The 27,774-nt window shown below is 43.0% G+C and overlaps 1 protein-coding gene across 5 annotated transcripts in view; it reads left to right on the plus strand.

The window, feature by feature from the left end:
* Window positions 1-1,790: 1,790 nt before the first annotated feature.
* The window catches only part of LOC118397858 (caskin-2-like), an 89,879-nt gene continuing 63,895 nt past the window's right edge, over window positions 1,791-27,774 (plus strand). For all 5 annotated transcript variants that reach the window (XM_035792724.2, XM_035792730.2, XM_035792761.2 and 2 more), the window contains exons 1-2: window positions 1,791-2,262; window positions 4,042-4,631. In XM_035792724.2, coding sequence (XP_035648617.2) covers window positions 4,538-4,631 — 94 coding nt within the window. In that variant the 5' untranslated portion in view covers window positions 1,791-2,262; window positions 4,042-4,537. The remainder of the gene's footprint in view (window positions 2,263-4,041; window positions 4,632-27,774) is intronic.

Consider the following 27,774-nt stretch of genomic DNA (forward strand, 5'->3'; position numbering starts at 1 on the left):
CTTTTTTATTTGCAGTTCATCACCTGTGAAATTTCATGTGAAAATGTTAATCCACATGTGAAATGGTTTTCCATAAGGGGAGGGAACATGTGGAGAACTGATGATGACGGGGAGAATGAAGAGGAAATACCATGCTTCCGTGTGTCCGAAATGGCACCCTATTCCCTTTTGGTGCACTACTTTCAAGGAAAAAAGCTGAACATACCGTAGCTCCAGACATTTCTAGACATTTAAAGTTTCTCCTGTTTCTGTGTTGAATACACTGTGAATGGCACTGAAAGAGAAAACAATGAGTCAAGAATATAAGAGCCATTGTAACACTCCCTCCCACTCATGTTTGAGTTCAGGACACAGAACATTCTTTGAATGATACAATAACTATTGTTATTTCAAATGTTACAATTGTAAAATGGTTAAATGAATCTGCTTCTGACCGTTTATTCTCTCTGTAAGAGAAAATAAACCACCAAGTGTAAATTATTCATTGTTCAAACAAGATTATAAAACATGTATTTTATTTTGTTACTTTTGTTTGAAAGCACACACTGCAGTATTGTCTGCAACATGTGCATTACTCATGATACCCCGTCATACCACCAAGTGTCGCTAAAACCAAACACAACTTCAAACTGTGGCCTGGTCGAATTATGTTATTTGGGTTACATACACATAAACTCCTTTCCAAATCCTTTCAGACTATTTTAATACAGACGCTGCTTTTGAAAATGTATATACACAGAGTATACAAAACATTAAGAACACCTGCTCTTCCCATTACATAAACTGACCAGGTGAATCCAGGTGAAAGCTATGATCCCTTATTGATGATACTTGTTAAATCCACTTCAAAGGGGAAGAGACAGGTTAAAGAAGGATTTTCAAGCCTTGAGACATGGATTGTGTATATGTGCCTTTCAGAGGGTGAATAGGCAAGACAAAATATTTAAGTGCCTTTGAACCGGGTAAGGTAGTAGGTTCTAGGTGCATCGGTTTGTGTCGAGAACTGAAACGCTGAGTTTTTCACGCTCAACAGTTTCCCGTGTGAATCAAGAATGGTCCACCACCCAAAGGCCATCCACCCACCTTGACACAACTGTGGAAAGCATTGGAGTCAACATAGGCCAACATCCATGTGGAACGCTTTTGACACCTTGTGGAGTCTATGCCCCGACGAATTGAGGCTGTGCGTATAATCAGTGTATATTGTAGCAAACGGAGGGAGTGGTAAGCGAACCCGCATCAGCGTGAATGGCAAAAATCCTACACATTGCACCAATAGGGTTAACACATTTGGTGGGAAACGTGGCTCATATAGCTAGGATCAGTACCCTGCCCCCTCCGAACTGGCAAGCATGTCCCAGTGTTTTGACTAACCTCAGATCCCTCACACATACCGGGCTGTGCGTTTCGATGACCCCACGGCCACCATTCCATTTCTGACACCATTGTAGCGAACTGACGGAGCGGGAAGCGAACCCGTGTCTCAGGCATGAAAGGCAAACACCATAAGGTTCACAAATTTGGCATGAATTGTAAAGTGGCTCATAGCAAGGATCGATGCAATATGGTAAACCGACCTTGTCTTGTCTACTTGCAAACTTCATTCTGTCTCCAATAAATTATCCATATAGCCTAATTACTGATACGGAGTCAGATCACTCCCCTGGTGATTAAAGATAGTATGGGAGTAAAGTAATCCTATCCTAGATCTGTGGTACAGTAGCACACGAGTCGTCTCCCTCCGAAGTTCTTCCCCAGAGTTTTGATGCGTGCGGAGGCGGAGCCAAAACCTCGAGGAGTCGCTCGTTCCGCTCGAGGTCGCAGAGGGATTAGTCAAATTGAAAAGGTGTCAGATCCGCTCGAGGTCGCAGAGGGATTAGTCTAAATTGAAAAGGTGTCAGATTCGCTCGAGGTCGCAGAGGGATTAGTCTAAATTGAAAATGTGTCAGATCAGGTCTCCTAGCGCGCGCACGATTCAGTCGAACTGCCTGGCGAGGGTGACATTATGTTCTTGACCTTCAGTAAAACAGGGAGTAGGAAAAGAACTGAATGAAGTCAGAGTTTGACTTTCAACCACTTATCAGAAAGTCTTCTGGATATTGTTTCGCTAGCAGCATAACTTCTTTATACACACACCTTCTGTGCGGTCTGCTCCTTGAGCCTCGGCTCCAAGCACCTGACAAACGCTAGCTGAGCACTACTCTACACTCCTCCAATCCTTCAACAGGGACCGGACAACCTGTGAACACATTTACAATACTGGTAAGATGTTCTGTCTTTGACCTCTTCGTTTGTTTATTATTGAGCGGTCTTGGAAGACCACAAATCAAAATCGGACTAACCAATCTGCAAATTTGATACAACTGGTCGAAAAAACGTGCCCACATCTAGCTAGCAGCATCGTCCGACGTTCTATTAATTAGTTATTTTCTATCTAGCTAGATCTACCGTTATTATAATAATGATAATAATTTATATAATGTTCTGTCCTATTCTGTTCATTTGGTTCTATTCTATTGGGGTTCTAGTCTATTCCTTCGAAGTGTGGCAGGGTTTTCAAACCTCTCCTCGGGGACACCCCCAGCCGTTCCATTTATTTGGTATAACGTTACTGTACCAGTTTGTTTTCCTAACTACAGGGAAGCCCTCTAGCTATAGCAGCTCTGTGTTTGTTTACAAATGCTCACGTGCCTCCCTCAATGGACAGCTGCTCAGTTTGTTATGATGTTGTTATGACACCCTCTGAACTCCGTGTACTGGGCTTGATGGCAATCAAGAGGAGGGTCATGTACTAGCTGGCAGGCAAGGTAACTGAGTCTGTGACACATTGACATGCATGCCATTACGAGCCACTAGTTATCCAGAACAGTAATCCTATGGGGTAACTTCTGATTGGAATAAAAATGGATTCATGATTGCAGCCTTACATGATGCCTCCTCTCTTCACATACATGTAGCACCTATCATTCCATATTATCATAGCTATTATGATGTGATCTATTATTGTACTTGACCGTGTCTACTGCCTATTATTGTGTAGTCTCTATAATGACAGCATATGTGATAACTTAGTCCCACAACCTGATGGTAAACAGAAGCCCTGCTGTAGACAGAGACACACCAATAACAGTCCCTCCCAGCACAACCTTTCAGAAGAATGGGAGGAATTTGAATAGAATTTAATAGAATGGGATAGAGTAGAATAGATAACATTGTCCTTCAGAAGGACATTTCTTTGCAAAGTCTTGCACAGGTGACAGAAAAACACATTCAGTTGGAGGTACAAAGGTGGTACAATATTTTCGTGTTTTAGCCCAACACTTTTGCCTCCCAGCTCCATTGGGTGTCTTAATTGCTGTTTTGTTTTTGCCCAGAAAACTCCTATTTTAATTGGATCTGGGTGGCTGCAGCTCTTTGTGTGATCTCAGATATGCCTCATTCACTTGCAGCTGTTCAATCCAAAAACCAGACGAATGTATTTTTCTCCTAAAACATTTCTCCTAGATATGTTTTGTCCCGTACGTGCTGCTGGCTGTGTCCCCTGTGATTAAGATGCGGCCACTTCTGCCTTTCAGTGTGCGTCCCAAATGTCACCCTATTCCCTATATAGTGTACTACATTTGACCAGGGCCTGTAGGGCTTTGGTCAAAAGTAGTAGGCTTACACTATGTAGGGAATAGGGTGACATTTGGGACAGAGCCCCCAGTTTACTTCTGTCGGGAAAAGTTTGCAGCTTTTTCCCCGACAATTGGCAGAGTTCCAGACAGCTCCAAGTGAAAAAGACATTTCCTAGAAGTTGAAGGAAAGTGGAAGGAGTTAAGGAGTAGTATTCCGACATGGAATGATCCTAAGATAACATTCCATGGTGAATAGGCTTCCTGAGTGAAAGAAAAACAAACACATTATATTGGTTTTAGAGAGCCACCCATCCTTAATTATGTTGTAGTTACAACTTGTAATAACACCCAGTGCTTTGCTAATGCTCTTATTAAATAGTAGTGAATGCCCAGCTCATGATGACATGTCTGTGTGTTCTGGTAGGTTTTACTGTTTCAGGTTGGCGGAAACAGCTGAGAACCCAACACACACCTTGCCCTAAGGACAATTCCAGGCAGACTCCATTTGATTTACATCGGGACAGACAACCAGGCCCCATACACAAACACACACTCTGGAAACCAAGCAACCAACAGAAGGCAGAGGAACACAGCCTCTAACAACCAACTACCCCACCTATCTCACCATCTCACCCAGTTGATACCTAGCCTAACCTAGGCCCGGAGATAAAAATGTTCTCTGCTGGCTGTTCTGGTTGATTCCTATCTGACTGACACACGCAGGCAGACAGACTGGCTGGTTTGGGCGTTTTGTGACGCTCTTCTGTACGTTCATCATCATTGTGTATCCGAAGGAATCAACATGCACCTGACTGGGTAAGGTTGAGGCCTCGACTGCCAAGGACCACTTAGACGCAGTTGAGATAACTGACCTCGTAAGGACCGTGTGTGGTTACTGGTCACTGGTGCGGTGGTCAGTTATGGGTAAGGAACAGGACTTCCTGGTGGCAGTGAAGAGTGGAGACATCCTCCTGGCACACAAACTTCTGGCTAAGGTTAAATGCAACAAAACCAGTGAGTACCTAGACACACACACACAGACATCTGCTTTCTCTTTCAATTCCTGATGCAGCCCGTGTCTGCCTGTGTTTGTGTTCAGAGCATGTGTATCTGTTGGCTTGATGCAATGTACAGCAGAAGCATTGATAGCCTGTCCCTTATCTGAGTGATACTGTTCCCTGTATCTATATCAAAAGAAAAACGTTGTATTTAAAATAGCAGTATCAGGTTCAACCATCCACCACAACCAATGATCCATCTAGGGGTCGGACAATTTGAATTTAAATGTAGTCAAACCCCTAACAATATGACCTAATCTCCAAAACACAGATGCTGGTACTGTACAATATGTCTCAGGGTGTGCCTGGTCAAAAGTAGTGTACTGTATAGGGAATAGGGTGCCATTTGGGATGCACCCTCACAGTGGAGCTTCGGTGTTGCTTATCTCTATAGATTCAAGTCAAACTGCTCGCGAGGTTAGCCTACCATAGCATTGTTGCTAATCACAGTATTCTCCTTATCCTGGCCAGGAGAAAGTCTAACCTCTCTTTCTCTCTCTCTCTCTCTCTCTCTCTCTCTCTCTCTCTCTCTCTCTCTCTCTCTCTCTCTCTCTCTCTCTCTCTCTCTCTCTCTCTCTCTCTCTCTCTCTCTCCGGTGGCAGGCTCAGAGGAACAAGGGCCTGTCCGTAGCACATGGGGTTAGCGTTATCCCTACACATCATGACATGCTGCTAATGCCTTTCAACAGTCAAACACTCATGGGCTAAATGTTTCAATGCTCGGGAAAGGAAATTAGTGGCGTAGTTGTTGCATTCATTTTTTAATTTGTAGGGCTGGGAATTGCCATGGACCTCACAATGAGCTTTAACAGTATGTGGGCCTTCTTGTTTTATACTAGTACTCTTTATTAGTCCAGCACCTATGTTTTTACACAAACTTTTCCAAATATATTGCTCACCATATGTCTGCTGCACAGGGACAAGTGGGAGTCATGAGATTTTTTTGCTGTTGATCAGTCATGTTAATAAAATTGCTGAAAACAAATTGGCTACCTTTTTAAAAAGTAGATGGTGAACAAGCCATGAAGAAAAAATACTGGACTTTTGGTGTAGGCACAGCAAACTAACGCAAAAATAATATCGAGATACTGTCAAAACGACACGGTATATCATCCAAAATAATATCCCAATATGTAACTGTTTCAATATGTTCCCCCCGTCACTATTAATTTGCAGTGTGGTTTATTTCACTTGACCAACTTTCCGGATGTAATGCATTCATCAAATTGAAATTAGCCAGTTTCACTCTTGGAATATACTTGTGTGAGTACTCTACCCTGACTGGAAAAATAGGCTACTTTCTGATGCTTTGCAATGGCCCGTCTGTAATATGTTCCATTTGTAAACGAGTAGTTTAGTATCTCAGGACGATAAGACTTAACATTTGAAGGGCTCTATTTTAACAAACCTAATGCAATGGTAAATCTAAGCGCAGGCGTTAGCGCTATAGGTTCAGGGGTGTGTCAGAAATATTTTTGCTATTTTCACAACTACAATTATCGGCGTGAAAGGGCTGGGTTTTCATGAACAAACAAGTTGTGGGTGTGTTGAGGCTTGTGCCCTCACTGGCCAATCAGAATGTGCTCCATGGCTAAATATGTGGTTGCTTCAAGTTGTGTATTTCCAGTCTTTAATGTATTCCCTTGGAATCAACTCCAATTCCAATGTTAATCTGTTTATAGTTTGTTAAATGTCTTACCGAAATGAAATAACAAAATGTAGAGCTATCCTATCTTTGCTAAATACATTAACTTGAACCCATTTTGCAGTCCACATTGTTCTAAGTAATTGCATGGCTTCAATAGCATTCACACTGATATAGGGGCTAGGCCTACTGTAAATCACATTATGGCTGACCATGTACATGCCAAACATTGCCAATAAGCAAGATTAAAATTCACTATTGATGAGGCCTAAAAAGAGAACGAATAATTCAAATCAAATTCGAAACAAAAATAAACCACAACTTGTTTTAAATAGGCTACGTGTAAATACACTTACAGGCACCATAGTTTATCCCTGTGGGTATGTAACATTAAGACAGAGGAGACTATGGAGGGTTTTATGTACAGGACATCCAAACTTTTCACAGTAGCTGGATCCAGTATAGATCCAATATAAAGAGAAAGGGAGAAAGTCTGTATACTGCTCCCAAATATATTTTATGAACATAATCGGATCTTACAGATCAGATCATATTCTCACATCTCCAGGAGCTGCATTGGATGGGCACCACAGAGTTGGCACCATAAAACCAGGAAGGTGAATCATTCTAATACATTTGGTTGTAATAAAATGTTTCTAAATACAAAGTATACAGGCATAAAAAGCAAATACGCTAAAACCAGCTTTTGGTTCGTTTTAAATATCCCTATCAGCGTATATAGCTCCACAGTGATCTGGTACTGGTACTCCCTGTATGTTGTTCCACAGTGATCTGGTACTGGTACTTCCTGTATATAGAGCCGCAGTGATCTGGTACTGGTACTCCCTGTATGTTGTTCCACAGTGATCTGGTACTGGTACTTCCTGTATATAGAGCCGCAGTGATCTGGTACTGGTACTCCCTGTATGTTGTTCCACAGTGATCTGGTACTGGTACTTCCTGTATATACTGTAGAGCCGCAGTGATCTGGTACTGGTACTCCCTGTATGTTGTTCCACAGTGATCTGGAACTGGTACTTCCTGTATATAGAGCCGCAGTGATCTGGTACTGGTACTCCCTGTATGTTGTTCCACAGTGATCTGGTACTGGTACTTCCTGTATATAGAGCCGCAGTGATCTGGTACTGGTACTCCCTGTATGTTGTTCCACAGTGATCTGGTACTGGTACTCCCTGTATGTTGTTCCACAGTGATCTGGTACTGGTACTTCCTGTATATAGAGCCGCAGTGATCTGGTACTGGTACTCCCTGTATGTTGTTCCACAGTGATCTGGTACTGGTACTTCCTGTATATACTGTAGAGCCGCAGTGATCTGGTACTGGTACTCCCTGTATGTTGTTCCACAGTGATCTGGTACTGGTACTCCCTGTATGTTGTTCCACAGTGATCTGGTACTGGTACTTCCTGTATATAGAGCCGCAGTGATCTGGTACTGGTACTCCCTGTATGTTGTTCCACAGTGATCTGGTACTGGTACTTCCTGTATATACTGTAGAGCCGCAGTGATCTGGTACTGGTACTCCCTGTATGTTGTTCCACAGTGATCTGGAACTGGTACTCCCTGTATATTGTTCCACAGTGATCTGGTATTGGTACTTCCTGTATATTGCTCCACAGTGATCTGGTACTGGTGCTCCCTGTATATTGTTCCACAGTGATCTGGTACTGGTACTCCCTGTATATTGCTCCACGGTGATCTGGGCCTGGTACTCCCTGTATATAGAGCCGCAGTGATCTGGAACTGGTACTCCCTGTATATTGCTCCACGTTGATCTGGTACTGGTACTCCCTGTATGTTTCTCCACAGTGATCTGGTACTGTTACTCCCTGTAAATAGCTCCACAGTGATCTGATACTGGTATGCCTTGTATATAACTCCATTCTTGTGGATATTATTCCTCTTGTGTTACTAGTTATTTTAAATATTTTTTAACTCTGCATTGTTGGGAAGGGCTCATAAGCAAGCATATCACAGAAAAGTCTACACCAATTGTGTTCGGTGCATGTGACAAATCATATTTGATTTGACACACACACACACACACACACACACACACACACACACACACACACACACACACACACACACACACACACACACACACACACACACACACACACACACACACACACACACACACACCATGTCATCACCATTGACCCTAGTGGAGGGGTTAAGGATCTGGTCAATGCTACAGTCGTTCATCACCGCAGGAGAGCTGTAAGAATGACAGAATTCCAGATGCTCTGGTCTACACTGGCTGTTATAGCCCTGGCTAGGTGTCAATGAAGTTGAATAGCATGCCTATTGATTATGTGGAGCTGTAAAAGGTCTGTCTGTCTGTCTGATGGATTGGGGTTCAAACCCATTTTTAACTCTGTTAGTCAAGGTGTGATGGCCAATCAGACAGGTATGGAAAGAAAGGGAACAGGTGGTAGTAGGTCACCATAGGGCCATAGACCAGGACTGCGTCCCAAATTTCACCTTATTTCATAATATACACACACATTTCATAATATTTCCTATATAGTGCACTACTTTTGATCCATGTCCTATTGAGAGCCCGTAGGGCTCTAGTAAAAAGTTGTGCACTAAATAGGGAATAGGTTGCCATTTTGGATGCCGCCCAGTGGTCAGAGAGCTGATAGACCAGAGTCTGGCTTTATCCTGAGTCTGACTGACCATCTGCTTACAGGTCCTGTCTCTCTGTCCTCTCCTAGACTAGCCCAGGCTACATCCCAAATGACACCCTATTCCCTGCATAGTGCACAACTTTTGATCAGAGCTACATAGGGCACAACTTTTGACCAGGGCCCATAGGATAGTGTACTATGTAGGGGTTAGGGTGTCATTTGGTACGCTACCCTAGTCTGGCCGTCCACTAAGACCCGCTATTATTGACCCAAAGAAGGTCCAAAAATGCAGGCACAACATTTTTGTGGAGGTAACCGATTCATCATGGCGAAAGACATACTCACAGTGAACTATTTTAATCAGTAAGCTGATAGTGGACTATTTGAGACAGAATGGAGAGCACGTCCCCAACCACATTGACAGAGCTGTTGTGGAGCAGGACGAGCGCTTCAAGTTCCTTGGCGTCCACATCACTAAGTACTTAACATAAAATCAAATTGTATTTGTCACATGCGCTGAATAGGTGTAGACCTTACTGTGAAACTCTTACTTACAAGCCCTTAACCAACAATGCAGTTTTAAGAAAATAGTTACGAAAATATTTACTAAATAAAGTTTAAAAAATAAATAATAATATGAACACAATAAAATAACAATAATGAGGCTAAAAACAGGGGGTACTGGTACCGAGTCAATGTGCTGGGGTACAGGTTAGTCTAGGTAATTTGTACATGTAGGTAGGGGTAAAGTATGCATAGATAATAAGATAATAAACAGTGAGTAGCAGCAGTGTAAAAACAAAGATGGTCCACACATGCCCACACAGTCATGAAGAGAGGGCATGGCAGCGCCTATTCCCCATCAGGAGACTGAAGAGATTTAGCATGGGCCCTCGGATTCTCAAAAAGTTATACAGCTGCACCATCGAGAGCATCTTGACTTGCTGCATCACTGCTTGGTATGGTAAATGCACCACCCTTGACCGCAAAGCGCTACAGTGGGTGGCGTGGACAGCCTAGTACATCACTCCCTGCCATCCAGTACCTCTATATCAAGCAGTGTTAGAGGAAGACCCGGAAAAAGCCACCCAAGCCATAGAATGTTTACTCTACTACGGTCCGGCAAACTGTACTGGAGCATCGGCTCTCGGACCAACAGACTCCAAGACAGCTTTTACCCCCAAGCCATGAGACTGCTAAATAGTTAATTTATGGAACCCAAACTATCTGCACTGACCCTATCCTGTTGTCTAGTCACTTTACCCTGCCTTCGTGTACCTATCTACCTCAAATACCTTGAACCCCTGCACATTGATATGGTACTCCCTGTATATAGACTACATGACCAAAAGTATGTGGACACCTGCTTGTCAAACATCTCATTCCAAAATCATGGGCATTAATATGGAGTTGGTCCCCCCTTTGCTACTATAACAGCCTCCACTCTTCTGGGAAGGCTTTCCACTAGAAGTTGGAACATTGCTGGGGGACTTGCCTCCATTCAGCCATGAGTGTTATTGAGGTTGGGCACTGACTCACTGTCGGCATTCCAATTCATCCCAAAGGTGTTCGATAGGGTTGAGGTCAGCACTCCTCGGCGGTCCCGTTCTGTGAGCTGGTGTGGCCTACCACTTCGCGGCTGAGCTGTTTTTTCTCCTAGACCAGGGTTCCCGAACTATTGGCCCGCGGGTGGTTTTATTTGGCCCCCCAAGATTTCTGAGAAAATCTTTTTATAATAATATGTTTTAATACATTTAAATGTTGGACATAAAAGACTGTAAAAACACCAGGAAATCAGCTCCAAGTAATTTTAATTTAAGAAATCTATTCCCAAGTATTCCCACGCATAATAGAGAGACAAGTGGTCATACACAAATGTAATCAAGGTTTGAAATTATCATGTTTTCGTCACACATTATATCTGTTTGGGCTTCTTGCGGTCAATTTGCAGTCTACAAATTATTTGTAATTATGCCCCCCGAACATCCGCTCAACAAAAAAATCGTCCCACGGATTAATCTAGTTGATGATCACTGTCCTAGAGGTTTTCACTTCACAATAACAGCACTTACAGTTGACCGGGGCAGCTCTAGCAGGGCAGACATTTTACCAACTGACTTGTTGGAAAGGTCCTATGATGATGCCACATTGAAAGTTACTGAGCTCTTCAGTAAGGCCATTCTGATGCTAATGTTTGTCTATGGAGATTGCATGGCTGTGTGCTCGATTATATGTACCTTTCAACAACGTGTGTGACTGAAATAGCCGAAAACACTAATTTGAAGGGATGTCCACATACTTTTGTGTATATTTTGTAGCTCCATTCTTGTGCATTTTATTTTATTCCTCTTGTGTTACTATTACATATTATTTAAACTCTGCATCGTTGGGAAAGGCTCGTAAGCAAGCATTTCACAGTAAAGTCTACACCAGTTGTATTCAGTGCATGTGATACAATTTAATTTGATTTGAACTTACATGCCCCCAGTGACAGCTTGAATTATATGGCTGTGGGAGGTTCTTGCTCCTCATGGGTGCTGTTCGCACGTTGCCCTAACACTCCTCCTTAAAGGAAGACTATTGTTAGTATCGCTCCTCATTATTACCATTTCTATTGTCTTCTAGATACATGCTGGTGTTCGTGCTATATAACCCTAGTAGTCTGTCACTACATCTATACAAATGACTGAAGTTTCATGCAGAACAGAGGTGAATTTTAAATCTGAAAAACTAAACTTCACAACACAGTCCTTCACCTGCACATATAAATGCAACATAACCCCACATGTTAAAGCTCACACTCCATTACAAACCATCCTGTTCTTTTTATCATCTGCTAGTTCTCTAGCTCCCTCTCTTCATCTTTACCTCCTCCCTCCTTCGCTCCCTCATTCCTCTGCTCAAATCAGGGATATCCCAGATGGCCCAGGGTGAGATTACTGGACAGAGGGGTGTGTGTGGTGTGTGTGTTCCACTAATACCACTGTTCCATTTATCCTACAGTATGAAGCTATGGGTCGCCAACTAGAGTACCCTATTAGCTAACAGTAGTTATCTTATTATTAGCGAACAGTAGTCAACTTGTTATTAGCTGACAGTAGTTATCTTATTATTAGCTAACAGTAGTCAACGTGTTATTAGCTGACAGTAGTTATCTTATTATTAGCTAACAGTAGTCAGCTTGTTATTAGCTGACAGTAGTTATCTTATTATTAGCTAACAGTAGTCAGCTTGTTAGCTAACTGGGCTAAAGATATAATTGAGGTTGTCGACTCATTGTCTTCATGTCAGCCAAACATGCTAGTACAGCAAATATGCATGCACACACACACACACACACACACACACACACACACACACACACACACACACACACACACACACACACACACACACACACACACACACACACACACACACACACACACACACACACACACACACACACACTTTAATCCTGTCCCCCTTCTTCCCGGGACAGATGGAGGAGCTTGTCTGGGATTGCAGAGGAATTTAACTGAAGGGGTTAAGTGTGTGTGAATGTGTGTGTGATGTCACTTAATCCAGCATAACTGTTATTTTATTACCTACAGAAGCTAGCATGCAAGCAGTGGATTCATCCATTCCAATAACATTTGATTTTCAGTCTTCCCTATCTTCTCTTAACATTCTTTAGTCTCTCTCCCTCTCTCTCTCTCTCTCTCTCTCTCTCTCTCTCTCTCTCTCTCTCTCTCTCTCTCTCTCTCTCTCTCTCTCTCTCTCTCTCTCTCTCTCTCTCTCTCTCTCTCTCTCTCTCTATATATATAATAAGAGTCTTACCATTAATCAGACAGTAGAGATGTATCATTCAGAAAGTATATGCCAGGAAACTCAGAGCACCTTGCCTCCAGGCAGCGTATGCATCCTTCTAGTCTATTTTCTCTCTCTCTTCATTAGGTTAGTATCTCTTTTCTCTCTCTTCAATAGGTTAGTCTCTCTTTTCTCTCTCTCTTCAATAGGTTAGTCTCTATTTTCTCTCTCTTCATTAGGTTAGTCTCTCTTTTCTCTCTCTCTTCATTCGGTTAGTGTCGTTTCTCTCTCTCTCTCTCTTCATTAGGTTAGTCTCTCTTTTCTCTCTCTCTTCATTCGGTTAGTGTCTTTTCTCTCTCTCTCTCTTTCTTCATTAGGTTAGTGTCTTTTCTCTCTCTCTCTCTCTTCATTAGGTTAGTCTCTCTTTTCTCTCTCTTCTTCTCTTTTTTCTTTCTCCAGTATCTGACTAGCACTCAGTCATATTGTATGCCAAAAACTAAGTCACCAATTTCTGTAGCCCCTATCTGTACTTGCCCTAGAACTGTTTTCATGATTTGTCTGCCCGATACAGCTGGGGAAAGACAAAGACAAAACCTTGTCTGTAAGCGTGGTATACAGGGATTTTGGTATTGTTTATTCATGTATGGATGGACTAGGTTTATGTTATTGTCTGACAAAATAGCTTTGATAAGACTGATACGTGTGTGTGCGTACATCTGTGTGTGTGTGTGTGTGTGTGTGTGTGTGTGTGTGTGTGTGTGTGTGTGTGTGTGTGTGTGTGTGTGTGTGTGTGTGTGTGTGTGTGTGTGTGTGTGTGTGTGTGTGTGTGTGTGTGTGTGTGTGTGTGTGTGTGTGTGTGTGTGTGCTCCTTAGGGAATAGGGCTGTATCAGTCATTTTAATGAGAATCAGCAGGATGCTGCTTTTGTTGTTGTAGAAGAGCTGCTGCTTTGATCTGCTATGCCCTCTGATTGTTCTGTTACTCAGACTTGATGTTAGAGACGGAGGTTATTAAAGCGCCGTCATCTGTTCCCACTTTTAGATGTTTTAAAAGGCTAAACGTTTAAAAGGCAAAATCTCTTGTCTTGTTCTGATAAAGGATGAGAAACACTGTGAGTCTGACTGAAGCCAAATGTATACCCTTCACATGTACGTAACGCGAGAGTGAAATTAGCTACACAAATTGGCGTTCTGCATAGTTGTGTTGAGTAACATATTGCGGGGTCGACACACTTTTGCTTATTCCCTCATTCATTTCTAAAGGGGCCGATGGATGGTTTTATCTCTGTGGTAGGACTAGTACAGTACACACATCATGTGCCTAGTACAGTGAAGTCAGGCATGGATAGGAATCCACTCAGGGCTCTTCTCAGCTTAGACATACTGTATAATTGGGCTACTTTACCTTAGTAAAGGAGAGGGGGCTGAGATTCCGTTTTTTTTTCCCAAGTTCCGTTTTCTCCAGGTTTTTTTTCTCCAGGGTTCTGTCTTTTTATTTTAAAATTTCTCATTTACATTTTTTTAAACAGAAAAACCAAGAAATTGGATGTTCTAAGTCCACAACAATGCTTAAACCACATCAAAATCCAATAAAATGTTAATGGCCACATGCGCCGAATACAACAGGTACCTTACTGAGAAATGCTTGCTTACAAGCCCTTAACCAACAATGCAGTTTTAAGAAAAATAGTTAAGAACATATTTACAACATAAACTAAAGTTGAAAAAAAAGTAACACAATAAAATAACTAGTAACAGGGCTATATACAGGGGGTACCGGTACCGAATATGTACATGTAGGTAGAGTTAAAGTGACTAAAAGTAATAAATACAGTTGAAGTCGGAAGTTTACATACACCTTAACCAAATACATTTAAACTCAGTTTTTCACAATTCCTGACATTTAATCCTTGTAAAAATTCCCTGTCAGTTAGGATCACCACTTTATTTTAAGAATGTGAAATGTCAGAATAATTGTAGAGAGAATTATTTATGTCAGCTTTTATTTCTTTCATCACATTCCCAGTGGGTCAGAAGTTTACATACACTCAGTTAGTATTTGGTAGCATTGCCTTTACATTGTTTAACTTGGGTCAAACGTTTCGGGTAGCCTTCCACAAGCTTCCCACAATAAGTTGGGTGAATTTTGGCAAATTCCTCCTGACAGAGCTGGTGTAACTGAGTCAGGTTTGTAGGCCTCCTTGCTCGCACACACTTTTTCAGTTCTGCCCACAAATCTTCTACGAGATTGAGGTCGGGACTTTGGGATGGCCACTCCAATACCTTGACTTTGTTGTCCTTAAGCCATTTTGCCACAACTTTGGAAGTATGCTTGGGGTCATTGTCCATTTGGAAGACCCATTTGCGACCAAGCTTTGACTTCCTGACTGATGTCTTGAGATGTTGCTTCAACATAACATGATGCTGCCACCCCTGTGCTTCACGGTTGGGATGGTGTTCTTCGGCTTGCAAGCCTCCCCCTTTTTCCTCCAAACATAACGATGGCCATTATGGCCAAACAGTTCTATTTTTGTTTCATCAGACCAGAGGACATTTCTCCAAAAAGTACAATCTTTGGCCCCATGTGCAGTTGCAAACCGTAGTCTGGCTTTTTTATATGGCGGTTTTGGAGCAGTGGCGTCTTCCTTGCTGAGCAGCCTTTCAGGTTATGTCGATATAGGACTCGTTGTACTCTGGATATAGTTACTTTTGTACCTGTTTCCTACAGCATCTTCACAAGGTTCTTTGCTGTTATTCTGGGACTGATTTGCACTTTTCGCATCAAAGCACGTTCATCTCTCGGAGACAGAATGCGTCTCCTTCCTGAGCAGTATGACGGCTGCGTGGTCCCATGGTGTTTATACTTGCTTACTATTGTTTGTACAGATGAACGTGGTAACTTCAGGCGTTTGGAAATTGCTCCCAAGGACGAACCAGACTTGTGGAAGTCAACCATTTTTGGCTGATATCTTTTGAATTTCCCATGATGTCAAGCATAGAGACACAGAGTTTGAAGGTAGGCCTTGAAATACATCCACAGGTTCACCTCCAATTGACTCAAATTATGTCAATTAGCCTATCAGAAGCCATGACATCATTTTCTGGAATTCTCCAAGCTGTTTAAAGGCACAGTCAACTTAGTGTATGTAAACTTCTGACCCACTGGAATTGTGATACAGTGAATTATAAGTGAAATAACCTGTCTGTAAACAATTGTTTGAAAAATTACTTGTGTCATGCACAAAGTAGATGTCCTAACCGACTTGCCAAAGCTGTAGTTTGTTAACAAGAAATGTACGGAGTGGTTGAAAAACAAGTTTTAATGACTCCAACCTAAGTGTATGTAAATTTCCAACTTCAACTGTAAATAAAAATAGGGGGGGGTCAGTGTATATTTTTCAGGTAGCCATTTTATTAACTCTTCAGCAGACTTATGGCTTGGGAGTAGGTGCTTTAAGGAGACTACTTTTTAAGTCTTTTCATCTCTCCCAGAAGGTTATTATTAGCATAATCGTAAATATAAGTGGAAAATATGCACACTTTCCTTATGAAACACCATTTTCCACCACCATGCTAGAGTTGCTAATTCTAGTCAGGTTGCAGCAGTCTATTTTTTTCACCCCTGGTCTGCAACCCGATTAGCTGAACGCGATATGCAACAACCCGGACTAGCATTAGCTACTTTAGTATGGTGGTGGAAAATTATGTTTAAATTTGCCTTCTAACCATTAAATCGAGTTAAGGAGGAAAATGACTGACTGGAGAATGTTTTATGTACGAACCGGTCCACAGGGGATACAAGTGTATAGCCGGCTGCATGTAATTCCCTTTGGACGGTAAGATGAAACAACTCGAAGTCTGGACATCCTCTCGCTCGCTCTCTTCTCTGCTCTTCTTTTCTCTCTTCTCTTCTCTTTCTCCAATTAATGTCACCTCTCCCGGCTCTTACTGACACCTACCCATAAGCCCCCTCTCTTTCAATATACTGTAACCAGCATCTTCACCCACTGAGCACTGACAGACACTGGACGTCCATGGATCTTGAAAAGTAGTTGAAATTGGTTCAGTCCGCCCTGGCCTTAATTTCAACGTCCAAAGATGTTGTTTTTTGGTCCGGTCCAGAAGCTGCATTGATTTCAACTTCTACAGACGTCTGGACCGGCCTTAATTTGGCCCAAACAGACATCCATTATTGTTTTTTTTGTTATTGAGATATACAGCCGGCCGCAACTGGGAGACCCATGAGGTCTGTGCACAATTGGCCCAGAATCGTCCGGGTTATGGGAGGGTTTGGCTGGCTGGGATGTCCTTGTCCCATGGCACTCTAGCAACTCCTTGTGGTGGCCGGGCACATGCACTTTGGTTGCCAGCTGTACGGTGTTTCCTCCGACACATTGGTGTGGCTGGCTTCCGAATTAAGCGAGTAGTGTGTCAAGAAGCAGTGCGGCTTGGCTAGTCGTGTTTCAGAGGACGCATGGCTCTCGACCTTCGCCTCTACCGAGTCCGTACGGGAGTTGCAGCAATGGGACAAGACTGTACCTACCAATTAGATATCACGAAAAAGGGGTAAAAAAATATATATAATATGCAAAAGAGGATATTGCATATTTATAAGGTCCTAATCCAGGCACTTGTCATCTCCCGTCTTGATTACTGCAACTCGCTGTTGGCTGGGCTCCCTGCCTGTGCCATTAAACCCCTACAACTCATCCAGAACGCCGCAGCCCGTCTGGTGTTCAACCTTCCCAAGTTCTCTCACGTCACCCCGCTCCTCCGCTCTCTCCACTGGCTTCCAGTTGAAGCTCGCATCCGCTACAAGACCATGGTGCTCGCCTACGGAGCTGTGAGGGGAACGGCACCTCAGTACCTCCAGGCTCTGATCAGGCCCTACACCCAAACAAGGGCACTGCGTTCATCCACCTCTGGCCTGCTCGCCTCCCTACCACTGAGGAAGTACAGTTCCCGCTCAGCCCAGTCAAAACTGTTCGCTGCTCTGGCCCCCAATGGTGGAACAAACTCCCTCACGACGCCAGGACAGCGGAGTCAATCACCACCTTCCGGAGACACCTGAAACCCCACCTCTTCAAGGAATACCTAGGATAGGGTAAGTAAGGGTAAGTAATCCTTCTCACCCCCCTTCTCCCCCAACAAGATTTAGATGCAAGTGGCTGTTCCACTGGTTGTCATAAGGTGTATGCACCAATTTGTAAGTCGCTCTGGATAAGAGCGTCTGCTAAATGACTTAAATGTAAATGTTAAATGTATAACTTTCTGTACTTATTTAGGATACATCACCATGAAGAGAATGACAATCCTATCAATAATTATGCATTCACTTACAGTATTTCAATAATGAAAACAAAAAATGAATATCATAGCTGACATTGTTTTTGGCAGACATCTTAGGAGTAGAGTTTTGGGAAAACGTTGTCACATAAAAAACAGCGGGAGATTTCACCAACATTCTGTTACCAAACTTTGCATCTGCACAGTTCTTCCAGTAAATGTGTTTTTGTAAAATTGTCACTCAATTCTTAAAAGTAGTGCTTGTGGCATAGAGTTGTATGGTTTGTTGAACTTTGAAATCAATGATTTTTCTTTGGCGTACATTTTAATGGAAAAATCTGAGTCTACCGTGGAATTGCCTCAAATAGTAATTCTAGATACGTCTTATGATAGGATACAGCACATTTTGGTTTTTGCCCTAGCACTACACAGCCGATTAAAAAAAATCAACTAATCATCAAGCTTTGTTCATTTGAATCAGCTGTGTAGTGTTAAGGCAAAAACCAATACATGCACCGCTTGGGGTCTCGAAGACAGAGTTTCGTTAAATCCTGGGATACAGGGACAATCAATGTTCAGAATTGACATCAATGTATAACCTAAAGTCAGATTAGTTCTTATCTGACGTCCCCATGCAGATGTTATAGCAAACTCTTGGTTTTAACCCAGATTTGTCTGGTTGGTAGTGGCCCTAGTACTATGACATGAGATCTTTCTGTGAGATAAAAACCAGACAGCACTGTTTCACCAGACTTGTTTACAGATACACTTAGGAAAAACAACCCTATTACAACAGACAGACAAACTATAATAACCAGGACAAGTCCAAACAAGAGTTTGGTAGACAGGTGAACTCTCCTTGAACTCTCTCTCTCTATGTCCTCTTTGTTCTCTTTCTTTCTTGCACTATTTCTCTTTGTATCTTTTCTGGTACTGATGGAGTTATTGTGCTGGAACAAAGCATGTGCTGCTTGCCTGCAACCATACACAGAGACATGCAGAGGACAATGAGAGGACAATGTCTGTGTCCCAAATGGCACCCTATTTCCTATATACCGTGCATTGGGAAAGTATTCAGACCCCTTCACCTTTTCTACATTTTCTTACTTTACAGCCTTATTCTAAAATTGCTTAGAATAGTTTTTCCCCTCATCAATCCACAAACAATACCGCATAATGACAAAGCAAAAACAGGTTTTTAGAAATGTTTGCAAATGTATAATATAAGTATTCAGACCCTTTACTCAGTACTTTGTTAAAGCACCTTTGGCAGTGATTACAGCCTTGAGTCTTCTTGGGTATGACGCTACAAGCTAGGCACACCTGTATTTGGAGAGTTTCTCCCATTCTCCTCTGCTGATCCTCTCAAGCTCTGTCATGTTGGATGGGGAACGTTGCTGCACAGGTCTCTCCAGAGATGTTCGATTGGGTTCAAGTCCGTGCTCTGCCTGGGCCGCTTAAGGACATTCAGAAACTTACCCCAAAGCCACTCCTGCGTTGTCTTGGCTGTGTGCTTAGGGTCGTTGTCTTGTTAGACTGGGGCGAAGGTTTGCCTTCCAAGGTCCTGAGCGATCTGGAGCAGGTTTTCTTCAAGATTCTCTCTCCACTTTGTGCCGTTCATCTTTCCCTTGATCTTGTCTAGTCTCCTAATCCTTACCGCTGAAAAACATCCCCACAGCATGACACTGCCACCACCATGCTTCACTGTAGGGATGGTATTGGCCAGGTGATGAGCAGTGCCTGGTTTCCTCCAGATGTGACACTTGCCATTCAGGCCAAAGAGTTCAATCTTGGTTTCATCAGACCAGATAATCTTGTTTCTCATGATCTGAGAGTCCTTTAGGTGCCTTTTGGCAAACTCCAAGCAGGCTGTCATGTGCCTTTTACTGTGGAGTGGCTTCTGTCTGGCCACTCTACCATAAAGGCCTGATTGGTGGAGTGCTGCGGAACTCTGGAGCTCTGTCAGAGTGACCATCGTGTTCTTGGTCACCTCCTTGACCAAGGCCCTTCTCGCTCGATTGCTCAGTTTGTCTGGGAGGCCAGCTCAATGAAGAGTCTTGGTGGTCCCAAACTTCTTCCATTTAAAGATAATGGAGGCCCCTGTATTCTTGGGGACCTTCGATGCTGCAGAATTGTTTTGGTATCCTTCCCCAGATCTGTGCCTCAACATAATCCTGTCTCAGAGCTCTACGGACAAGTCCTTCGAACTTATGGCTTTGTTTTTGCTCTGACATGCACTGTCAACTGTGGGACCTTATATAGACAGATGTGTGCTTTTCCAAATCATGTCCAATCAATTTGTAGAAACCATTTACAATTCCTGACATTTAATCCAAGTAAAAAGTCTCTGTCTTAGGTCAGTTAGGATCACCACTTTATTTTAAGAATGTGACATGTCAGAATAATAGTAGAGAATTATTTATTTCAGATTTGATTTCTTTCATCACATTCCCAGTGAGTCAGAAGTTTACATACACTCAGTTAGTATTTGGTAGCATTGCCTTTAAATTGTTTAACTTGGGTCAAACATTTTGGGTGGCCTTCCACCAGCTTCCCACAATAAGTTGGGTGAATTTTGTCCAATTCCTCCTGACAGAGCTGGTGTAACTGAATCAGGTTTGTAGGTCTCCTCGCTCACACACGCTTTTTCAGTTCTGCCCACAAATGTTCTATAGGATTGAGGTCAATGCTTTGTGATGGCCACTCCAATACCTTGACTTTGTTGTCCTTACGCCATTTTGCCACAACTTTGGAAGTATGCTTGAGGCCATTGTCCATTTGGAAGACCCATTCGTGACCAAGCTTTAACTTCCTGACTGTTGTCTTGAGATGTTGCTTCAATATATCCACATCATTTTCCTTCCTCATGATGCCATCTATTTTGTGAAGTGCACAGTCCCTCCTGCAGCACTTCACCACCACAACATGATGCTGCCACCCCTGTGCTTCACGGTTGGGATGGTGTTCTTCGGCTTGCTACAACTCCTTTACAGGCTCGGGAGAGACGAAGGTCAAAAGCAACGCGTCGCCCGAAACACAACGCAACCAAGCCGCACTGCTTCTTAACACAGCACACATCCAATCCGGAAGCCAGCCGCACCAATGTGTCGGAGGAAACACTGTGCACCTGGAGACGTTGTTAGCGTGCACTGCGCCCGTCCCGCCACAGGAGTCGCTAGTGTGCGATGAGACAAGGATATCCCTACCGGCCAAACCCTCCCTAACCCGGACGACGATAGGCCAATTGTGCGTCGCCCCATGGACCTCCCGGTCGCGGCCGGCTGCGACAGAGCCTCAAACCCAAGTCTCTGGTGGCACAGAGCCACTGCGCCACCTGGGAGGCCCATGTTTGTGTTTTTTACTGTCTTTGGTTTATAGCTGCGGATATTCACCCATTCTCATTTTCTCTGTGGTTGAGAATAGGGCATTTCAACTAGAGGTCGACCGATTAATCGGAATGGCCGATTAATTAGGGCCTATTTCAAGTTTTCATAACAATCGGAAATCTGTATTTTTTTACACCTTTATTTAATCTTTATTTAACTAGGCAAGTCAGTTAGGAACACATTCTTATTTTCAATAACGGCCTAGGAACGGTGGGTTAACTGCCTCATTCAGGGGCAGAACGACAGATTTTCACCTTGTCAGCTCAGGGGATCCAATCTTACAACCTTACAGTTAACTAGTTCAACGCAATAACGACCTGCCTCTTGTTGCACTCCACAAGGAGTTTGACTGCCTGTTACGCGAATGCAGTAAACCAAGGTAAGTTGCTAGCTAGCATTAAACTTATCTTATAAAAAACAATCAATCAATCATAATCACGAGTTAACTACATATGGTTGATGATATTACCAGATATTATCTAGCGTGTCCTGCGTTGCATATAATCTGACTGAGCATACAAGTATCTTAAGTATCTGACTGAGCGGTGGTATGCAGAAGCAGGCACGTAAACATTCATTCAAACAGCACTATCGGGCGTTTTGCCAGCAGCTCTTCGTTGTGCGTCAAGCATTGCGCTGTTTATGACTTCAAGTCTATCAACTCCCGAGATGTGGCTGGTGTAACCGAAGTGAAATGGCTGGCTAGTTAGCGCGCTAATAGCGTTTCAAACGTCACTCGCTCGCTCTGAGCCTTGGAATGGTTGTTCCCCTTGCTCTGCATGGGTAACGCAGCTTCGAGGGTGGCTGTCGTCGATGTGTTCCTGGTTCGAGCCCAGGTAGGAGCGAGGAGAGGGACGGAAGCTATACAGTTACACTGGCAATACTAAAGTTCCTATAAGAACATCCAATAGTCAAAGGTATATGAAATACAAATGGTATAGAGAGAAATAGTCCTATAATTCCTATAATAACTACAACCTAAAACTTATTACCTGGGAATATTGAAGACTCATGTTAAAAGGAACCACCAGCTTTCATACTTAAACGTTAGCTTTCTTACATGGCAAATATTTTACTTTCTTCTCCAACACTTTGTTTTTGCATTATTTAAACCAAATTGAACATGTTTCATTATTTATTTGAGGCTAACTTGATTTTATTGATGTATTATATTAAGTTAAAATAAGTGTTCATTCAGTATTGTTGTAATTGTCATTATTACAAATAAAACAAAAAAATCACCCGATTAAGCCATTTTCAGTAGTGAGTGCATACATTTTCATACTGGTCCCCCATGGGAATCAAACCCACAACCTGGGTATTGCAAGCACCATGCTCTACCAACTGAGCTACACAGGACGAGTACATTCTAAACAGTACAGTAAGCAGTTTAAGTAGTAGGTAAGCCAGACTTCAGACATGGCCACTGTGATTTCCTTGTCTCTTTTATATAACAAGATTATCTCAATCTGTCTCATTCTAGTCTAGAACAGATCGATGAAACACACTATAACAGGAGTGCCATTTAATGAACATTTAAGGTTTTGCCAAGTCTAGATCAGCATTTAACTGCTCCTGTTTCAGCGCTACATGAGCTCAGGCAGCATCCCAAATGGCACCCTATTACCTAGTGCACTACTTCTGACCAGGATCCATAGGGATAGGGTGCCATTTGGGACGTAGATATTTCCCATAAAAACACACAACTGTTGACTGTTCTGGCAGTGGCTCTTAAACACCTTAGTAAGGCGTGTCAGTGTCACTGAGAAAAGACATGTCCGATAAACTGGTGCAGATTCTGGAGCTAGTTCTTTGTCTACCTTGGCAGCATCCCAAATTGCACCCTATTCCCTTTAAAGTGCACTACTTTCGACTAGGGACTCGGCTCTGCTCAAAGGCAGTGCACTAAGGAAAGGGTGCCATTTGAGGCGGAGCCCTTGTGTCTTTTACCTGCACATGGTGTAGCTCGGTTGGAAGAGCATGGTGCTTGCAATGCCAGGGTTGTGAGTTTGATTCCCACGTGGACCAGTATGAAAATGCATACACTCACTACTGAAAGTTGCCCTGGATAAGATCATCTGATAAATGAATAAATGTAAATATAAAAATGTGTGTGTATGGAAAAAGGGTCAGGCCAGTGAGTGTGCTTGTTATTGTTATGGTGTCAGTATAAACAGAGAGAGTCCTAGTAGGGGGAAGAGGATCTGTTGATGCAGCTGAACTTTACTGACAGAGACCTATTAACACCACAGAGACAGAGAGGAACAGTTTTCAACATTCAGACTTGTAAGCGCAAACACACACCAAAAAGCAACAGAGGCCTGCCACGGGAAGAACACTTGGAAGGCAGAAGAGACATTTCAAAATGCAGGAGCCTTTAATCAGATAGACACAAGTCTAAGATCTGCTCCCAGAGACAATGAGCTTGTATTGAGAACATGTTCTTTATCAATTGTTTATCAAAGTCTTGATCATTCAGTAGCCTAAGACGGCACAATAACAAATGTACGCACAATATATTGAAAACTTTGGCTTTGGTTTGCTGTACTACCCATTTGTCGAAATCATAACGTGGCTCGAGCACCTTCACGAGGTGTTGAAATTAGAGGTCGACCGATTATGATTTTCCAACGCCGATACCTCTACCGATTATTGGAGGACCAAAAAAGCTGATACCAATTAATTGGATAAGAGCAACTGCTCAAATGTAAATAAAATGTGCTGTTTTGTAAAAATGAATGTAGTAAGAAACAAATAACAGCATGTTAGGCTCATCCTAATCAGAATGTGTCACGCAATTACGTTGATTCCCACCGTTTCTTCATTTTGGTACAGCTGTTATCAGACACGTGTAGCTCTCGAAATATGATTATCTTCCTTAATAGTGTGCAGCAAATTTACTAAATGAAAAGCCAAAATGAGTATGACATCCTGGCATTTAAAGCATACTCAATTGTTTTTAATTTCACAAACTAAATTTAAAAAAAAATTTGCATACCCAAAATGCCTACTATTTAGAATGCAAGTACGGGTATTCAGACACGGCCAGTAATAAAATCAATGATACTATTTCTACAGAGGAAATGCATATGTGAGTCAACTGTTCTAATCGTTTCATTCAGTTCTATTCAGTAGGAGTTCTGTTTGGCTCACAGATATATCCTACTTCTGGAATAATCTAGTTTCCAGATTCCCAGTTAACAGAGTTGATTCATGACGTAACTATTTTATCCTGGTTTGTCTGGTTCTCAGTTTTGGAGCGCCTGTGTAGCACTGAAAGGGTTTTTGGGATATGTTATCATTGGTCCCCCTTGACCATGGTGACACTCAGGCTGCCAATCATGGCGATCGATCAGACTCAGAACAACCAGTCCCAGACAGACGGAGGACTCTATCCTAATAATGACTCTGGCTAATCAATGGAGGATAATGAGGCAGAATGGCAATTTACTATCTGTCTCCTTCTCATTCTCCTTGTTTATCATCCCCTTCTCTGTCTCTCTCTCTCTCTCTGCATCTCTCTCTCTTTGCATCTCTCTCTCTTTCTCTCTCTCTCTTTCTTTCTCTCTCTCTCTTTGCATCTCCTCCCCCACTCTCTCTGCTCCCGTCCTTCCTTATGGAAAGAACAATGTATTGTCCCAATAGAATGTCTGCCTGTATATTGTGTTAGGCTAACTCCGATCCCTTGGTTGAGACATAGCTAGTGCTTTGGTAGCCACACCATATATACACCCCTTCAAATTAGTGGATTTGGCTATTTCAGCCACACCCGTTGCTGACAGGTGTATAAAATCGAGCACAGAGCCATGTAATCTCCATAGGAAACATTGGGAGTAGAATGTCCTACTGAAGAGCTCAGTGACTTTCAACACATCACACACACACACACACACTCAGTTACTTTCAATGAAGTAGTAGGCCACACAAGCTCACAGAACGGGACCGCCGAGTGCTGAAGCACGTAGCGTGTAAAAATCATCTGTCATCGGTTGCAACACTCACTTCCGAGTTCCAAACTGCCTATGGAAGCAACATTAGCACAATAACTGTTTATCGGGCGGGAGCTTCTTGAAATGTTGCCACAAAAGGTTTCCATGGCCGAACAGCCGCACACAAGCCTAAGATCACCATGCGCAATGTCAAGCGTTGGCTGGAGTTGTGTAACGTTTACCGTCATTGGACTCTGGAGCAGTGGAAACGCCTTCTCTGGAGTGATGAATCATGCTTCACCATCTGGCAGTCTGATGGATAAATCTGGGTTTGGCAGATGCCAGGAGAACGCTACATGCCCAAATGCATAGGGCCAACTGTAACGTTCGGTGGAATAATGGTCTGGGGATGTTTTTCATGGTTCGGGCTAGGCCCCTTGTAGTTCCAGTGAAGGAAAATCTTAACGCCACAGCATACAGTGACATTCTAGACAATTCTGTGCTTCCAACTTTGTGGCAACAGTTTGGGGAAGGCCCTTTCCTGTTTCAGCATGACAATGCCCCCGTGGACAAAGCGAGGTCCATATAGAAATGGTTTGTCAAGATCGGTATGGAAGAACTTGACTGGCCTGCACAGAGCCCTGACATCAACTCCATCAAACACCTTTGGGATGAATTGGAAAGCCGACTGCGAGTCAGGCATAATCGCCCAAAATCAGTGCCCGACCTCACTAATGCTCTTGTGGCTGAATGGAAGCAAGTCCTCGCAGCAATATTCCAAAATCTAGTGGAAAACCTTCCCAGAAGAGTAGAGGCTGTTATAGCAGCAAAGGTGGGACCAACTCTATATTAATGCCCATGATTTTGGAATGAGATGTTCGACGAGCAAGGTGTCCACATCATTTTGGCTGTGTAGTGTATAATTGTCCCTCTCTTGGTAGGCAGTGAACTGGTACTGCAACTCTTCTGTACAAGGCTTAGGCTACAGTATAATCACATTGCCAGAGAGCCACAGGGATTTTGTGACTTCTCCAGGCTTCCAGCCAGCCCTGAGACTCAGTCTGCCCACAGTCATGCCAGCCCAGCACCACTTAGTGCTATCACCTGCCCTGGCGTTTGGCTGCCACTGCCTGGCTGTGTCCTTATATAGGCTGTATGCTACTGTATATAGGCGGTATGCTACTGTATATAGGCTAGCTACATGTAACATTTTAGGTTAGCTACAGTGCATGCAAGGGCATAGCATATTCTCATAAGTAAGGACAATGTTGTCCTAGCTGCTTTGCCTAGCTGCTTTGCCAGTTTCGCTTAGGCTGAAAGTGCTTCATTAATTCACTCAAAGGAGAAGGTATCCTCTTGCTACCTCATAATCCAATCAAGGTGGCTGAGTTGAAGAAATTGAATCTGCAAGAGATATGAAGTTAGCCTGAAGGACGGACCATGGTGTTAGAGTGGCTCAGAACACTTCTTAGACCCTGAGACCTTACAGGTGCTACATAATCTTTTACATGGACTCTTTAGTCATATCTGGATCTGTGTATGACTAAGAGTCTGTATCATGCTGATATTCAGCAACAGCTGCTCTTGGAGAAGGTTCTTATAGAACAGGGTTTCCCATCCTTTTTCTGCATCGCAAACTGGAGCAGATCCAGAAACAGTTTTGCGGGCCGGAGAACGCCCATCAAGCTAGCTTTAGGAAGCTGCACCTGGACAGATTCCTGAGGTCTGGTTGGAGAGTGTTTAATCTTTTAGTAGGCTAATCAGTGAAGTTTGATGGATCTGTTAGTCATGTCAATATTAGTAAGGTGTTCCTTATGTTTGGTATTCTCTGTGTAGAAAAGGCCTCTGTCGTTTCTGCTTTTGTGGCTTTTCTCTTCCGTAAAATGGCAGAAACCGGAATGGATGTCTGTGTGGTTTACTATGTGGCCAAAGAAAGCCATTCAGGCTATTTTCTCAAACCGTGTGTGTTTGTCTCTGTGTGTGTGTGTGTGTGTGTGTGTGTGTGTGTGTGTGTGTGTGTGTGTGTGTGTGTGTGTGTGTGTGTGTGTGTGTGTGTGTGTGTGTGTGTGTGTGTGTGTGTGTGTGTGTTGGAGCATATGTTTCTTTTGCAAAAACCGCCATAATAGAGTCTCATATGCTTAGTGTGAATGGAGACGACGTTTTACATCAAAACAAGGAATTGGAGAGAACCTACAGAGGCCATACCTAGGCCATACATCCAGGCAGCCCTTCTGTTGTGTCCTGTTATTGACCCTGACAGGGCAGCTCAGACATACCCTTAAGGCAAAGAAAAGGGCAACGGTCAACTGTCTTAGGGGCTGCCTGTCTTCTTCAGTTGCAGAGCAACAGTTAGGTGCTTCAGTGCTAAAACACATTTATGTTGCTAGACTATCCAGTTTGTTCATAATGCG

This window comes from Oncorhynchus keta, chromosome 2 (genome assembly GCF_023373465.1).
Source record: "Oncorhynchus keta strain PuntledgeMale-10-30-2019 chromosome 2, Oket_V2, whole genome shotgun sequence".
In the NCBI taxonomy this organism is placed as follows: Eukaryota; Metazoa; Chordata; class Actinopteri; order Salmoniformes; family Salmonidae; genus Oncorhynchus; species Oncorhynchus keta.